Source organism: Hylobates moloch, unplaced genomic scaffold, assembly GCF_009828535.3.
Source record: "Hylobates moloch isolate HMO894 unplaced genomic scaffold, HMol_V3 SCAFFOLD_9, whole genome shotgun sequence".
Lineage (NCBI taxonomy): Eukaryota > Metazoa > Chordata > Mammalia > Primates > Hylobatidae > Hylobates > Hylobates moloch.
In genome coordinates, this window is record NW_026652284.1 from 24,298,021 (window position 1) to 24,314,159 (window position 16,139).

Consider the following 16,139-nt stretch of genomic DNA (forward strand, 5'->3'; position numbering starts at 1 on the left):
GTGGCGGGCGCCTGTAGTCCCAGCTACTCGGAGAGGCTGAGGCGGGAGAATGGCGTGAATCCGGGAGGTGGAGCTTGCAGTGAGCCGAGATCGCGCCACTGCACTCCAGCCTGGGCGACAGAGCAAGACTCCGTCTCAAAAAAAAAAAAAAAAAAAAAAATTTAAAGCGGTATGAGTTGGTAGTACCAGCACATTATTGACAGAAATCATTGCAAATTGTCTCTGAAGAAATTCAACTTCAACAGAAGTCTAAAATAATTCCCACAGATTTCCAAACAACATGAGCACCTAGTGACAAAAAATAACTGAACACAAGATAATAAGGCACCATGAGAAAGAACAAGCAGGATTGGGAGGCGGTGGAAACAGACCTTCACAGGTATTGAAAATATCAGACAGAATAAAAGATAATCCTGCTTAATATGTTTAAGGAAATAGGCCAGGCACATGGCTCACACCCGTAATCCTAGCACTTGGGAGGTTGAGGCGGGCAGATCATTTGAGCTCTGGAGTTCCAGACAAGCCTGGGCAACATGGCAAAACCCCGTCTCTACAACACATACAAAAATTAGCTGGGCATCATGGCACCCACCAGTAGTCTCAGCTACTTGGGGACTTGATGCTGGAGGATAGCTTGGGCCCAGGAGGTGGAGGCTGCAGTGAGCCGAGATCACACCACTGCACTGTAGCCTACGTGACAAAGTGAGACCCTGTCTCATTAAAAAAAAAAAAGAAAAGAAGGACAGAAAGAAAGAAGGACTTGATACCGTGTTAGCAAGTAAATTTCCAAAAGAACCAAATACAATTTCTGAAAATGAAAAAATTATGCTAATTGAAATGGAAAACTCAGTAAACAGACTCATCGTTAGGTTAGAATTGTTGAGATAACCATTAAAAAAACCAGACCTAGAACCAATAACTTCCAAACTAACAGTGGGGAAAAAAAAAATCAATGTAAAAAAAGTGTTTTTTAGGCTGGGTACGGTGGCTCACACCTGTAATCCCAGCACTTTGGGAAGCCGAGGTGGGAGGATCACTTGAGGTCAGGAGTTTGAGACCAGCCAGGCCAACATGGTGAAACCCCGTATCTACTAAAAATACAAAAATTAGCTGGGCATGGTGGCACATGCCTGTAATCCCAGCTACTTGGGAGGCTGAGGCAGGAGAATCGCTTGAACCCAGGAGGCAGAGGTTGCAGTGAGCTGAAATCATGCCACTGCACTCCAGCTTGGGCAACAAGAGTGAGACTCCATCTTAAAAAAAAAATGTTTTTTTTTTAAGAGAGAGGGAAAGTATAGCAAATAGAATGTACATTACAAGATGAGTGAAATAAATAAAAATATAGCAATGTCTACAAGTGGGCTAAATTCTCCAAACATAAAGGATGTCAGACTAAATAAAAGAATAAAATCCACTATTAATATGTTCTGTTTACAAAAGACAAATCTAAAACATCAGGACATAGATTGGCAAAGTTTGGAAAAATAAATACTTGGCAAAAAAAAAAAAAAAAGAGGATGAAATAGCTATATTGAAGCTAAAAGCATCACTAGAGACAGTTTCTACCTAACGATAAACGTTCCATTCATCAGAGACGGAGATAATATTTCTAAACTGGCACACATCTAATAACACTGCCTGTCAACACTTCACTGTCTTAATTACTGTAGAATTAAATAAGTGAACCCTTAACATCATCCTTGGCACATAGCAAGTGCTTAACAAATGTCAGTGATAGCAGCAGCAGGAACATACTCTGTGACTGGTGAAGCCATTTGACTTCTATGAGCCTTAGTTACCTCTTCTGAAAAGTGGCCACAATAATAAATTATTTTTTCAAGTTGCTTTGCGAACCAAATGAGAATAACGTATGTGAAAATATTTCATACACTACAGAGAACAATATAAATGCAGAAATCGCTGCTCTTACCAGTTAACTGGTATTACAAGCAGCCATCTGAGTAAGCAACCATCTGAGCGGTCCCCAGGTGAAACAGCAGCTCTGAGAATGTCCAGGTGTGCGCAGCAAGGCCAGGCAGCAGGGCGGCCCCCTGTGCTACTGAAGCTCAGGAAGGGCCCGTGGGCGAAGTGGTACCGGGAAAGCTTCTTGGAGGGTGAAGCCCGCCCTCTGGTGGATGACCCTTGCTCAAACTTAATCAGACGAGCTTTCCGGACGTCACATCTCCCCAATCCCATGGTCTTGCTTTCTGCAGATCTTCTGGGGTAGGGTGGGATAATTTTGGAAACAAAATTATTGTGACCTGTGCCTCATGGTGCCAAGCTCACCTAAACTCAGAGTCCTTCCGTTAGGGGCAGTCTTTAAATCGTAAGCAATTTACCATAGGTCTCCACAGTGCGCCACTAACGAAGGCTTGGACTCGGCTCCCATCTCCCAGTGACCTATCGTTTTTTAGATCACTAGGAATGGCAAGCGTGGCCTCTCTAGCTCAACCGACCTGGCTCAAAGGTCTGGAGTGACTATTGTCGGTCTGAGTGTCCTGCATTAAACTGGAATGGCCATCACCTCCCTCAGGGTCTGCCTCAGCTGCTGAGGGGAATCCACAGAGGGATCGGGGAATGCACTCAGGGGGATCGGGGAATCCACAGAAGGATCGGGGAATGCACTCAGAGGGATCGGGGAATCCACAGAGGGATCGGTGTACAGGCACTCAGAGGGATTGGGGTACATGCACTTTTTTTGTGTGTGTGTGTGTGATGGAGTGTCATTCTCTCTCCCAGGCTGGAGTGCAGTGGCGTGATCTTGGCTCACTGCAACCTCCACCACCCAGGTTCAAGCAATTCTCCTGCCTCAGCCTCTCGAGTAGCTGGGATTACAGGCAAGTGCCACCACGCCTGGCTAATTTTTGTATTTTTAGTAGAGACAGGGTTTCACCATGTTGGTCAGGCTGGTCTGGAACTCCCGACCTCAGGTGATCCGCCCACCTCAACCTCCCAAAGTGCTGGGATTACAGGCATGAACCACTGTGCCTGGCCCACGGACTTTCATGTAAGTTTTCTCCAATACTCTTGTCTTTTGAGACCTTAGGAATTTAGCCAGGTGTCTCAACCTCACTGATATAGGTCATGTTGAGTACTAATTTCAGCTGACCAAACAAGCAAACCATCAGAGCTACTTTCAGCTGCGAGAGGTAACCCATTAAATCTAGAATGTCTAGGGCCGGGCGCGGTGGCTCACGCTTGTAATCCCAGCACTTTGGGAGGCCGAGGCGGGCGGATCACGAGGTCAGGAGATCGAGACCACGGTGAAACCTCGTCTCTACCAAAAATACAAAAAATTAGCCGGGCGTGGTGGCGGGCGCCTGTAGTCCCAGCTACTCGGAGAGGCTGAGGCAGGAGAATGGCGTGAACCCGGGAGGCGGAGGTTGCAGTGAGCCGAGATCGCGCCACTGCACTCCAGCCTGGGCGACAGAGCAAGACTCCGTCTCAAAAAAAAAAAAAAAATCTAGAATGTCTAATAAGAGCATTCATACCAATAAATTCAGATCGATCAAGTGTTCTCTTCTCTCCTCCATGACTCTAGCCCAGATCTACTAACTTAGCGTCTCTGAAAATGAGAGCCTGGCATTAGCCTTGTTATCAAGCTCCCCATGTAAATTTTTTTGTCTCTCTCTTTTTTAATTGTAGAGACAGGGTCTCACGATGTTGCCCAGGCCAGTCTCAAACTCCCAGGCTCAAGTGACCCTCCTGCCTCAGCCTCCCAAAGTGCTGGGATTATAGGCATGAGCCACCACACCCGGCCCCCACATACATTTTTATGTAGCCAACTGGAATCCGCCCAAGGAATGGCATTTAGGAACCCTGAGTCTAATCTACTTCCCTCCTTTCAACAGATCAGAAACTAGAGGCTCAAGAAATTCACTTGCTCTAGACAAATTGTGAGTTAACGGTAAAGTCAGGACCAGAACTTTGGTCTCCTGACTTCTTTAGGGAATGTCTACTGCACTTCCAGGACAGCTTTAAACAAACCTGGAAGTATTTGGTCAGCGTATCTTCCAAATTACCGTGGAGATTGACTGGATGGTGAGCAAACTGAGGCTGTACATGTTCAACATTACAACCGTCATGAGAAAGGTGATCCTAGTTTAGGAGGGAATGATGTGCTTCCTTCAGGTTTATTTTAGTTGTAAGCGACTGAAAAATCAACCCGACAGATTTAAGCCTGGGGATTGCCTGCCCTGGGTTTAAAAGGGTAATTCCCCAGGGTTGGATGTGTTCACTGTGACACAACACCTCCCTGATCATAGCTCAGTGCCCTCCTTAGAACTGGATAGAAGGGCTCCTGCCCTTTAAAGGACCCCATAACCCAGGTGTGGTGGTGCTGTGCCTGTAGTCCCAGCTATTCAAAAGGCTGAAACTTGAGCCCAGGAGTTCAAGGTTGCAGTGAGCTATCATCATGCTACCGCACTCCAGCCTGGGCGACAATGAGATCCTGTATCCAAAAATAAGTAAATAGGCCGGTGTCTCCTGCCTGTAATCCCAGCACTTCGGGAGGCTGAGGCGGGCGGATCACCTGAGGTCAGGAGTTGGAGACCAGCCTGGCCAACATGGTGAAACCCTGTCTCTACTAAAAATACAAAAATTAGCTAGGCGTGGTGGCGGGCGCCTGTAATCCCAGCTACTCGGGAGGCTGAGGCAGGAGCATCACTTGAACCCAGGAGATGGAAGTTGCAGTGAGCTGAGATCACACCACTGCACTCCAGCCTGGGCAACAAGAGCGAAACTCCATCTCAAAAAAAAAAAAAAGTAAATAAATAAATAAAAAGGAAAATAAAGGACCGCATATATCAAAAGCATCCAGAAAGGAATTTATTAAAGACCACCTGGGCCTCTGTCACGCAGGACCCAGTGCTCAGTGCCGCACAGTGGAAGCTGTAGCTCTCGACAGCTGCTCTCACACCTAATTCCATTCAATCCAGAGAACCACATGCTTGACAACAAACAGACACCACGCTTCTCCACATCTCGCCCTGTGTCCTCGAAGCAGAAGCCTACTGCATCTGAATGCCAGGAAAGTTAGTGTGGTGCTGCTGTTGTTGGATAAAGAGCTGTTTGGAAGGTGGAAAAGACTGAGTGGTGGAAGCACTCAGGTAAGAGAAAAGACATCAATTAACTCATCGAATCCGTCCTCTCTGAGAGCAGGAGGGCTGTAGATTCTTGCATAAGAAAGTGTTGTAGGCCGGGCGCGATGGCTCACGCTTGTAATCCCAGCATTTTGGGAGGCCGAGGCGGGCGGATCACGAGGTCAGGAGATCGAGACCACGGTGAAACCCCGTCTCTACTAAAAATACAAAAAATTAGCCGGGCGTGGTGGCGGGCGCCTGTAGTCCCAGCTACTCGGAGAGGCTGAGGCAGGAGAATGGCGTGAACCCGGGAGGCGGAGCTTGCAGTGAGCCGAGATCGCGCCACTGCACTCCAGCCTGGGTGAGAGAGCGAGACTCCGTCTCAAAAAAAAAAAAAAAGTGTTGTTTCCCAGCAGTGCCGTGTCCATTTTCCCGATTCACCTCGTGTTCCAACTTGTAGCACAGCCCAGTATCCCCCGTTATACGAGGTTTAACTTTCCACAGTTTCAGTTACCCACAGTCAATGGTAGTTGGAAAATATTAAATGGAAAATTCCAGAAATAAACAATTCATAAGTTTTAAGTTGCATGCCGTTCTGAGTACAGTGATGAAATCACAGGCCATCCCTCTCCGTCCCTTCTCCATCACAAGAAGCATAATACAATAAGATATTTTGAGAATGGGAGAGAGACCACATTCACATAACTTTTTTTTTTTTTTTTTTTTTAGAGACAGAGTCTTGCTCTGTCACCCAGGCTAGAGTGCAGTGGTGTGATCTCGGCTCACTGCAACCTCGGCCTCCCAGGTTCAAGCTATTCTCCTGCCTCAGTCTCCTGAGTAGTTGGGACTACAGATGCGTGCCACCACGCTCGGCCAATTTTTGTATTTTTAGTAGAGACGGGGTTTCATTATGCTGGCCAGGCTGGTCTCGAACTCCTGACCTCGTGGATCTGCCCACCTCGGCCTCCCAGAGTGCCGGGATTACAGGCGTGAGCCACCACACCTGGCCTCGCATAACTTTTATTACAGTATATTGTTTTGTTATATTTCATTATGGGTTTTTGTTATTAATATCTTACTGTGCCTAATTTATAAATTAAAATTCATCATAGGTATGTATGAATAGGAAAAAATATAGTATATATAGGCTTTGGTAATAGCTGTGGATGCAGGGATCCCTTGGGGGTCTTGAAATATAACCCTCTCGGATAAGGGAGGACTACTGCATTTTCAAAAGAAGCGTAGAATGGCTGAGGAACATTCTGCCATATGAAACAATTCATTTTGCTCGTAAATTTGTAAATGAAGGCTAGGTATAATATGCATGAAGCATGGTGCCAATTCCTTACTGTTAATTCATGAATCTAGGTTTACTTTATGAGATGTGAAAATTATGATGTAAGAGATAGGCGTGTATATGATGACATTGACATATCTTGTAATGTGTCCTGTGTTCACCATCATTTATCATATGTACTCCATTTCAACGTTTAAACCTGTTATGTAACATTCATAGTTCCTTTCTAAATTTAAATATTACTTTAATAATTTTCTTTTTTCTTTTTTTTTGAGACAGAGTCTCACTCTGTCACCCAGGCTGGAGTGCGGTGGTGTGATCTCGCCTCACTGCAACCCCCGCCTCCCAGGTTCAAGCGATTCTTCTGCCTCAGTCTCAAGAGTAGCTGGGACTATAGGTGTGCGCCACCACGTCCGGCTAATTTTTGTATTTTTAGTAGAGATGGGGTTTCACCATGTTGGCCAGGCTGGTCTCAAACTCAAGTGATCCACCCACCTCGGCCTCCCAAAGTGCTGGAATTACAGGTGTGAGCCACCCTGCCCACTCTTTATTTTGATTTCTAGTTGCTAATATCTCCCCAGAGCAATATTGCTCTAAATTGAAACTAAAAAAGAAAAAACAAACAAAAAACACCCCAACACAGACATAGGAGAGGTTGTCTAATGAGGCATTACTGTCAGTAGAATACAAATTATGTTTTTTTCTTTGGGTTAGGGTCTTGCTCTGTCACCCAGGCTAGAGTGCAGTGGCGCGATCATAGCTCATTGAAGGCTTGATCTACCGGGCTCAGGTGATCCTCCCATTTCAGCTTCCCAAGTAGCTGGGACTACAGGTGTGCACACCACCATGCCTGGCTAATATCTTTTATTATTATTTGTAGAGGTGGGTCTCCCTATGTTGCCAGGCTGGTCTCAAACTCCTGGGTTCAAGGGATCCTCCCTCCTCCACCTCCCAAAGGGCTGTGATTACAGGTGTGAGCCACCGCACCTGGCCATATTTTTCAACATTGTCATTATGAAGATATATATTGTCAAGGTAGGAGGATGATAGATTTCTTGCCAACTCATTCCATGAGAAACCCTGTTTCTTTTCCATGTGTTCCCCTATTTTACTTAGTCTAGATGAGAAGTTTTTTGTTCCTTGTACCCAACCTAAATGAACTGTGATGAAGACATGTAAGTGGAAGGTGAGATGGTGGAGATGGAGAGGTGGTGGCTGAGGTGGAGATGACGAGAATGGCAGTTGGGACTGTCTTCATGCCCATCCTTGCCTCAGTCCAGAAGACAGAGCAAGCAAGGCAGGGAGGCAAGCAGGCAGTGAAAACAGATTTGCTCTGGCCCTACCTGAGCCACATGGGAGCAGACAGCTCTCCCCCGGGGTTAAAGCTCCAGCTCTACCATCTGCAAGCCGTGTGACTGTGGGTGAGTTATTCTACCTCTCTGTGCCTCTGTTTCCTCATCTATAAAAGTGAGCTAGTAATAATACCCACCATTTCACATAGAATTTTGTAAGAAGTCAGCGGGGCACTGAGTGTGAAGCACTTGGCATAGTGCCTAGCATTATAGGGAACAGTAAATGTAGTTGGTTTTGTTATTCTGACACTACGCTGGAGACTCCGTGAGAGCAGAAATCTTATCTTATTCACTTTGTTCACTAGCAACACATAATTACTCAGGAAAAAAAATGCTTAGGCTGGGCTCGGTGGCTTATGCCTTTAATCCCAGCACTTTGGAAGGCCACAAGTTCGAGGCCAGCCTGGCCAACATGGCAAAACTCCATCTCTACCAAAAAATACAAAAAATTAGCTGTGTGTGATGTTGCACACCTGTGGTCCCAGCTACTTCAGAGTCTAAGGCAAGAGGATCACTCAAGCCTGGGAGGTCGAGGCTGCAGTGAGCCGTGATCACACTACTGCACTCCAGCTTGGGCAAATGAGCAAGACTCTGCCTCAAAAAAAAAAAAAGAAAAAAGAAAAAAGTTTAATGGCATCTTCCTTCCCATTCTCCCCCTGCCCCCTCCTCCGTGAGTCATGGGCGGTGGGTGTGGGGCCTGGCTCTGCCCAGAGGCCACACCCCTCAGAGGGAGCGCAGGCACTGGGGCCAGGCTATTGTTGTGGCTGAGATTCTTTCCGAAACGGAAAGCCCTGAATTAGAGGACGGCTGCTCTAATCTCTGTGGGGGGCTTCTCCTGTGGCCTTGGGGCCTGGCAGATGCTCCTACCCACTCCCCACTCTTCTTTCAAGAAACCCCAGTCCCTTCCCTGAGGCCTTCCCTTCGCTGAGCTCCTGTCTTTTCTCTAAGTCCCCTCGAGCCCCTTCTCTCAGTCTGAGCCTACCCATCTATTCACAAACCCCATCCCTTCTCTGCACCCCGTCTTCTCTCTTACGCCCTCCCACCTTCTCTCCCGCTCCTCCCTCTCTCACTCTCTGCGACCCCTCCCTGGCCTCTTGCCCTCACTGAGACCTGGTGCCTGCAGTGCTCTCGGCCCAACACTGTCTCCGTCTCCCTCACTCCTAACCCAGTCAAAAATCCCTTCCCAGTAGGGCTCAGATACCCCTCCTCTTTGAAGCTTCCCACCCCACCCCGGGCAGAAGAGGTCACCATCCCCTCTGCTGTGTTCATCTTGGTTGCAGTAGCACTGGTCTCTCACCAGTCTCTCACCAGATAAGAGGATGAGGTGGGCTGCATCCGTGTGGTGAAGCTTCCTGCCTCCGCCACCATCTGAGAGCAAAACCATGTCACATCCCTCTGCGGACCCCATGGCACAGTGCAGGTGTTCCCGGTGATTTGCTGCCGGCAGCTGTGAGCAAGACTGGGATTAGGAAAAGAGATGTAGGCCAGAGGTGCAGCAAGGAGTTGGTAACGGGCGAAAGCTGAAGTCAGATTCATCTAACTTGCACCTTGAGGATTGCAGGCCCCACATTCCAGAGCACCTCGCGGTTGCAGGCTCCACTTCCCTGCATCTCCAAGCCACACAGGAGCTGGGTCTCACCATTCCTGCCTGACACAGAAGGAAACTCAGAGAGGTTAAGTTCTTGCTCCAGGCCACACAGCCAGCGAGAGGTAGACTAGGGCTGGAATCAAAGGCAGGGCTGAGGTGTGGGGGCTGTAGCCAGCTAGTGAGGGGGGTGACACACATTTCCTCCGTGACAATGTGGGCATGGGATGTGAGACTGGATCTGAAGGCCTCCCTGACCCGGCTGGTTATTCCCGACACTGACCAGAGCTGCTCTCCCATCCTCCCACCACCCTCTCCTGGAAGGAGACGTTCTGACTCAGGCCCATTCCCGATCTCCATCCTCAAGGTGATCTGGGAATGAGGTCGGAAGTAGGAAGGAAACCCCCCAAGACTCGCTTCCCCCTTGCCTGAGGTCCTGGCTCTAGGGCTGGAAAGAGCCACTTTAAGGTAGTCCCGGGGGACCCACAACCAGAAACAGGGACGGTCCAGTTCATGGTAAGGGTTGCTGGGAGCCGAAGCCACACAGATGCAGCCCACCTCATCCTCTTATCCGCCCCCGCCTCCCCTCTCCTCTGCTGACTTTTTCAGGGCGCCCTTACCCAGAAAGCTGATCCAATTCGACCTTTCCTCCCTGACCCTGCTCTGCCCACAGGGTGGAGGATCTGTGCCTGTCTCCCAGGATTCTGTCCATTGGCATCATGATAGGGGTCTGTTACCCTCACACTGAGACCTCCTGAGAGCAAGGCTGCTTAGCCCTCCCCCAGCCCCCACCAGAGATCCCTGAGGGCAGAGCTGTGCCACTTCTGTCTCACTGGGGGCTCCCAGAGCTGACAAAACCTGACAAAACCCTCCCGAGCAGAGGTGGGGGCACTTCCAACTGAGGGCTTTGGTGTGGAGGACCGAGTCACCCCTGTCAGACCAGAGCTGCCCCAGGGTGTCACCTGCGTTGCACCCTGACTCCCCGTTTCTGTAGTCCAGCATCTGTCCTCGATCCCTAGAAGGGAGCTGTGAAGGGGCCCCTACCGGTCCTACCACCCAACCTGGATGCTCCTTTAAGACCAAAGGGATGGGGGTTGCAGAGTCAGACACAACAGCCCCATCCTCCCCCCAGGCGGCAGGCCAGGTTTCCTGCCATTGACAGCAACCCAGCTGGGCCCTGCCCACCTCCCATGCTTAACCCCTTCCTGACCAGATCTCAGAGCCAAGCTGGCACCCCCAACCTTCATCTAGAAAGTTAGGAGAATGAAAGTGACTTTTTTTCTTTTTCTTTTTTGCAGCCTTGTCACCCAGGCTGGAGTGCAGTGGTGCGATCTTGGCTCACTGCAACCTCTGCCTCCTGGGTTCAAGTGATTTTCCTGCCCCAGCCTCCCGAGTAGCTGAGATTACAGGAGTGCGCCACCACGCCCAGCTAATTTTTGTATTTTTAGTAGAGACAGGGTTTCGCCATGTTGGCCAGGCTGGTCTCCAGCTCCTGGCCTCAAGTGATCGACCCGCCTCCACCTCCCAAAGTGCTGGGATTACAGGTGTGAGCCACCGCGCCCGGCCCAAAAGTGCCATTTCATCCGGTTGTTTTGAGGATTAAATATGTTAATCCTTAAGTGAAGTACTTAGAATAGCCCCTAACATATATTAATCTCTCAATAAAACTTAGCTATTGGCCGGGTGCGGTGGCTCACGCCTGTAATCCCAGCACTTTGGGAGGCCGAGGCGGGCGGATCGCAAGGTCAGAAGTTCAAGACCAGCCTGACCAACATGGTGAAACCCTGTCTCTACTAAAAACACAAAATTAGCCAGGCGTGGTGGCACTTGCCTGTAATCCCAGCTACTCGGGAGGCTGAGGCAGGAGAATCGCTTGAACCCGGGAGGCGGAGGTTGCAGTGAGCCAAGATCCCGCCACTGCACTCCAGCCTGGGTGGCAGAGTTCGGTGAGCTTGGATAAGTCATTTCTCTTCTCTGAGCCTCAGTCTCTTCAGCCATAAGTGTGAAAAATAAAACCTCCTCCAAAGTTTGTCATGGGGATTATGACAAAGCAGCTGATGGCATTTTGAAAAGTGCTATAACAACACAATATGGAACTATCACCAACAAAATCCCCAAAACAAAATCCCCCCTTTAGGTTATAAAAACCTCTTACTAGGAGATGGGCCTTGAGTTTTCAGACCCATTACTGACGGGCAGAGGGTGCAGTTCCAAGCGCGGATTTGGAGCTGGGCTTTGGGCATCTCTCTCCCCCCTCAGCTTCTGTTTCCTGACTCATTAAGTGGGGGGTCATTCCTGCTGGACCCCTGTCTAGGGTCCTTGTTGGGGGGCAGTCAAAGGAGATCAGAGAGCACAGACGGGAATGTGCTTTGCAAAGAGGGCTAGAAAGGAGGAGGAGGGACTTGGGGAAGGTAGCCAACCAAAGGGGGCAAGGATCCTTTGGCCTGAGCACTGGTCTTAGTTTGGGGTGGAGAGTTTAGTTTGTCTGCTGGGGAGAGGGGAGATGTCTCCTATGAGGTAGGGTTTCACCTTGAGACATAAGGTGTCAGAGAAGAAACTGATGGAAGAAGCTCTAAGAGGCTCCAAGTGTGGGCAGAGAAGGAAGCGGGCCAAAGGACCTGGGCTTGGCTCTGGAATCAGCCCCTCATCACTGTCTTCCCAGGCAATCCCATCTGCCATGAAAGGACCTTGGGCAGAGGCAGCTCCAGTGGGCTCCAGGGTCACCTTCATACCAAGACCTGCCACCACAGGCTCACCTGCACATCTACAGCACCAATGCCCCTACCCTTAGGCTGCAGATTCCTGGCCTCACCCCTAGGGAAAGCAGGCTTGACACCACCCAGCACCCAGACCAGGACAGGTCTCAGCCTGCTACAGAGGGAAAAAAGCAAGTCAACTAGAATCCTGTTCTGCCTTCCCATTCAGACTGTCAGAGCATCTGCCACAGCCCAGGGAGGGGGCTGACCCCACATACGGAGCCCCCACCCCAGGCCTTTGGAGGAAGCCTGGGGATCAGGAGGCCTTGTTTGGAGTCCTGGCGCTGCCTAAGCTCACGGTGCTTCCACGGCCAATCACCTAACCGGGCAGAGACTGTTTGACCATCTGTAAAATAAAGGGAGCTGGATTTGGTTCACAGCTCTCCACAGAGCAGAGACTGTGATCAGGAAAGAGTTAACGGAGGCCAGGATCTGCCTCAGGAAGGCGAGGGTTAATTTGGGGGGCGGGGGGTGGAGGCTTTCTCTGCTTTTCCTGTGGAGAGTGAGGTTTGGCTGCCACCAAAGTTACTTCTAGTCCTTGCTGTCCACTCCTGCCCTCAGTCTGGACCTGCCCAAGGACCCCTGCAATCAGGCCTCCCATGCAGAGGTGAGTGTACCCTGAGCCCAGGGCTGGGGTAGGAAGGAACCCAGGGGCCTGAGGGCAGGGAGACTGGTGCCAAACTAGTGAGCCTAAAAGATGGCCCATGCCCAGAGCAGAAGCCTGGGGCAGAGTTGAGACCACAAGTTTCAGGACTGGGAGAAGGCAGGGAAAGGAATGGAGGGCCCGAGGCTGCCTGCCAGGCTTCTAGGGCGGGATGTCTGAGGTCCGGCCTCCAGGCTAGCCCAGGGAAGAGGCTGTGGATGACAGACTATTTTGGTCCTTGTGATTAGGAACTTTTTATAGTCTCCCTGCTCAGGGCTGGGGAGAAGAGGAGAGGACAGAGGGCACCCATGGGGTCAGACAAGCAGTGCCTTCTGGGACCTTGGAATCTGACCCACTGCCCAGGAGACTCCTTGGGAGACAGGGAGGGGGACACTGCCAGACTCTCCTTGGTTCCCAGGCCTCAACTACCCATGAGCAGACTGACTACACTAGATGCTGGGTGCAGGGGTGGGCTGGGCCTGGCAGGGTCTCTGTCCCAAGGCCTCTCACAGACCCCTTCCCCGCTTCCCTGGATAATTCTGTTCCTTTGTTGTCCCCAGATCCAAGGTCCCTCAGCCTCCAGGACTCAGGGGGAGTAGGGGAAGATAGGGGTGGGGTCGGGTGTGCAGGGCCATGTGGGTGGCCCATTCTGTTACTGCCAAGAGAACTGTCAGCTCTTGATTTACAACCCCTCCTCGCTCCTTGCCCCAGCAGAAGGGAGGTGGAAAAGGGTCATGAGGTCTTAGGATAAAAAAGGGACAAGGACCCTGAGGGCAAATTTCTGGGAGTAGGAGTGCAGGTTATTAGGAAGAATTAGTGGAAGGAACTTTTTAGTAAGGCGAGGGGCCCATTTCTAACGGAAATTGCTTGGTTTTATAGCAGCAGGAATACACGCAAAATATCAGTGAGTTCTTTTTTCTCTTTTTTTTTTTTTGAGATGGAGTCTGTTGCCCAGGCTGGAGTGCAGTGGCGCGCGATCTCGGCTCACTGCAACCTCCGCCTCCCAGGTTCAAGTGATTCTCCTGCCTCAGCTTCCCAAGTAGCTGGGATTACAGGTGCGCGCCACCACACCTCGCTAATTTTTGTATTTTCAGTAGAGATGGGGTATCGCCATGTTGGCCAGCTGGTCTGGAACTCCTCACCTAAGGTTATTCACCCACCTCGGCCTCCCAAAGTGCTGGGATTACAGGCATGAGCCATCGCGCCCGGCCTCAGTGGGAAGTTCTGATAGGCAAGTGAGAGATCCAATCTGAACTGCAAGGCAAGAAACCTGGGTGACAGAGCAAGACTCTGTCTAAAGAAAAAAAAAAAAAGAAACTTGGGTTCCAGTTCTGGCTCCTAACTCTCAAAAGCACCTGAGCAAGCCCCCCTCCTCTCCAGGCCAGTTTCCTCTTCAGGAAATGGAAATGCAAAGGTTAAACAAGGTGATGTTTACAGTTTGGCATTCTGCGATCCCCTTGGCAGGGCAGAGTAGCTGGCAGTAGCTGATAAGGCCTAGGAACCACCTCCCTCTCCTGTCCCAATGGCCCTGCTGGGCCTGGGCAGGGCAGTTGGCTGCAATTACTGGAGGCTCCTACCCTGTGGTTATATCCCTGACCTCGGTGTTTGGGGGCGGGAAGGGTGGGCCCTGCTGGAGCCAGCCTGTGGCTGGGAGCCTTCTTGTCTTGGGCTCAAAGCTGCTGGGTTGGGAAGAGGTATTTTTTCCGGTTGAAGCCACTTTCAGGAATTGGGCCAGGACCAGCCCTGTTTCCTTTTCCAAGTGTCCTGCTTGCTGAGGCCTGCTTGCATGGCCCTGTGGCCAGATTGGGGCACCTTCAAAGGGGAATATGTTTCTAAGTGGCCAGAGAGACCCCACTCAATGTCTCTGAAGGACAGGGAAAGGGGATGGCCTGAGCCTCTGCTCCCTGGACGTGGCACCGGCTAACCTGGATGGGAGAGGGTGGCTGACTGATCCTATACTGAGGAATGCCGGCAGGAGAGGACCAGGGGCATTTCCTACCCTTCCCCTGACCTTCCTCTCTCCCTGCAGGTCTGTGAGAGCCCAAGCCAATTGCTCTTGGCCCCGTGGCTGGCTACTTATGGGGCACTGTCCTGACCAGCTCTGCTAAGATGCTCCTGGCCCCTCCCTCCACCCCGTCCAGAGGACGGACCCCCAGCGCCGTGGAGAGGCTGGAAGCGGACAAAGCCAAGTATGTCAAGACGCACCAGGTGATAGCCAGGAGACAGGAGCCAGCCCTGCGTGGGAGTCCTGGGCCGCTCACGCCGCACCCCTGCAACGAGCTGGGGCCCCCTGCATCGCCCAGGACGCCCAGGCCGGCCCGCCGGGGAAGCGGCAGGCGGCTGCCGAGGCCTGACTCCCTCATCTTCTACCGCCAGAAGCGGGACTGCAAGGCTTCGGTGAACAAAGAGAACGCCAAGGGCCAGGGGCTGGTGCGGCGCCTCTTTCTGGGTGCCCCGCGGGACGCTGCCCCGAGCAGCCCGGCCTCCACAGAGCGACCTGCGGCTTCAGGGGGTTGGGCCGCGCCCCAGGATGTCCCGGAAGCGGCGGGAAAGCGGGCGCTGTGTCCCACGTGCTCGCTGCCCCTGTCGGAGAAGGAGCGCTTCTTCAACTACTGCGGCCTGGAGCGCGCGCTGGTGGAGGTGCTGGGCGCAGAGCGCTTCTCCCCGCAGAGCTGGGGGGCCGACGCCAGCCCGCAGGCCGGAACTTCGCCGCCGCCCGGCTCCGGGGACGCCAGCGACTGGACATCCAGCGACAGGGGCGTGGACAGCCCGGACGGCGCGGGCGGCGGCGGCGGCTCGGAGGCAGCGGGCTCGGCGCGGGACGGGCGCCCCTCGGTGTCGGTCGTGGAGCGCAACGCGCGCGTCATCCAGTGGCTGTACGGCTGCCAGCGCGCCCGCGGACCGCCGCGCGAGTCCGAGGTGTGACCACCGCGGCTCCGGAGCCGGCTTCCCAGGGAGTGCCAAGCGCGGGGCTGGCCCCGGGCACGGACAGGGACACCCCTCTTCTGGCGCGCTGGGTGCCTTTGCGTAAGCCCTTCCTTCTGGAACTCAATTTCGCGTCTTAACCTTGGGGAGGTGGGACAAGTTGTTGCCGAAGGTCCTTCCCTGCGCCCGCGGCGAAGGGGGAGGGAGAGGCCTCTTGGTCCCTGTTGAGGCCCGGTCTGGGGAGTCACGATTGGGGTGGGAGATGAGCAAACCTGCTGAATAAAGTTAAAATGTTATTTAAATGGGGAGCTGAGGAAGGAGCAAACGGGTTTTCGCGGTTAAACCCGTGGGTTTTGGAATGTGTGTTCCCGGCTGTGTGATCCTGGGCAAGCACTTGACCTCCCTGGACGCAGCGGCACCCCGCGGTTATTAAGGAGGGAGGAGTAGGGGATACAAGTATTTCAAAATAGTTGTAATGCGCATGGCAAAGTGGCCAGCAT

General features: G+C 51.8%; 1 protein-coding gene across 1 annotated transcript; it reads left to right on the top strand.

Annotated features, from left to right (window-relative positions):
• The first annotated feature begins 12,623 nt into the window (after nucleotides 1-12,623).
• Nucleotides 12,624-15,712, top strand: FAM110D (family with sequence similarity 110 member D). Its single transcript, XM_032758426.2, has 2 exons — nucleotides 12,624-12,678; nucleotides 14,744-15,712. Exon 2 carries the CDS (start codon nucleotides 14,824-14,826, stop codon nucleotides 15,637-15,639), a length of 816 nt encoding a protein of 271 aa, XP_032614317.1. The 5' UTR covers nucleotides 12,624-12,678; nucleotides 14,744-14,823; the 3' UTR covers nucleotides 15,640-15,712.
• Nucleotides 15,713-16,139: the final 427 nt, after the last annotated feature.

Excerpts from the sequence above, each read along its gene's own strand:
- FAM110D (XM_032758426.2), top strand. The coding sequence starts at position 14,824 with ATGCTCCTGGCCCCTCCCTCCACCCCGTCCAGAGGACGGACCCCCAGC.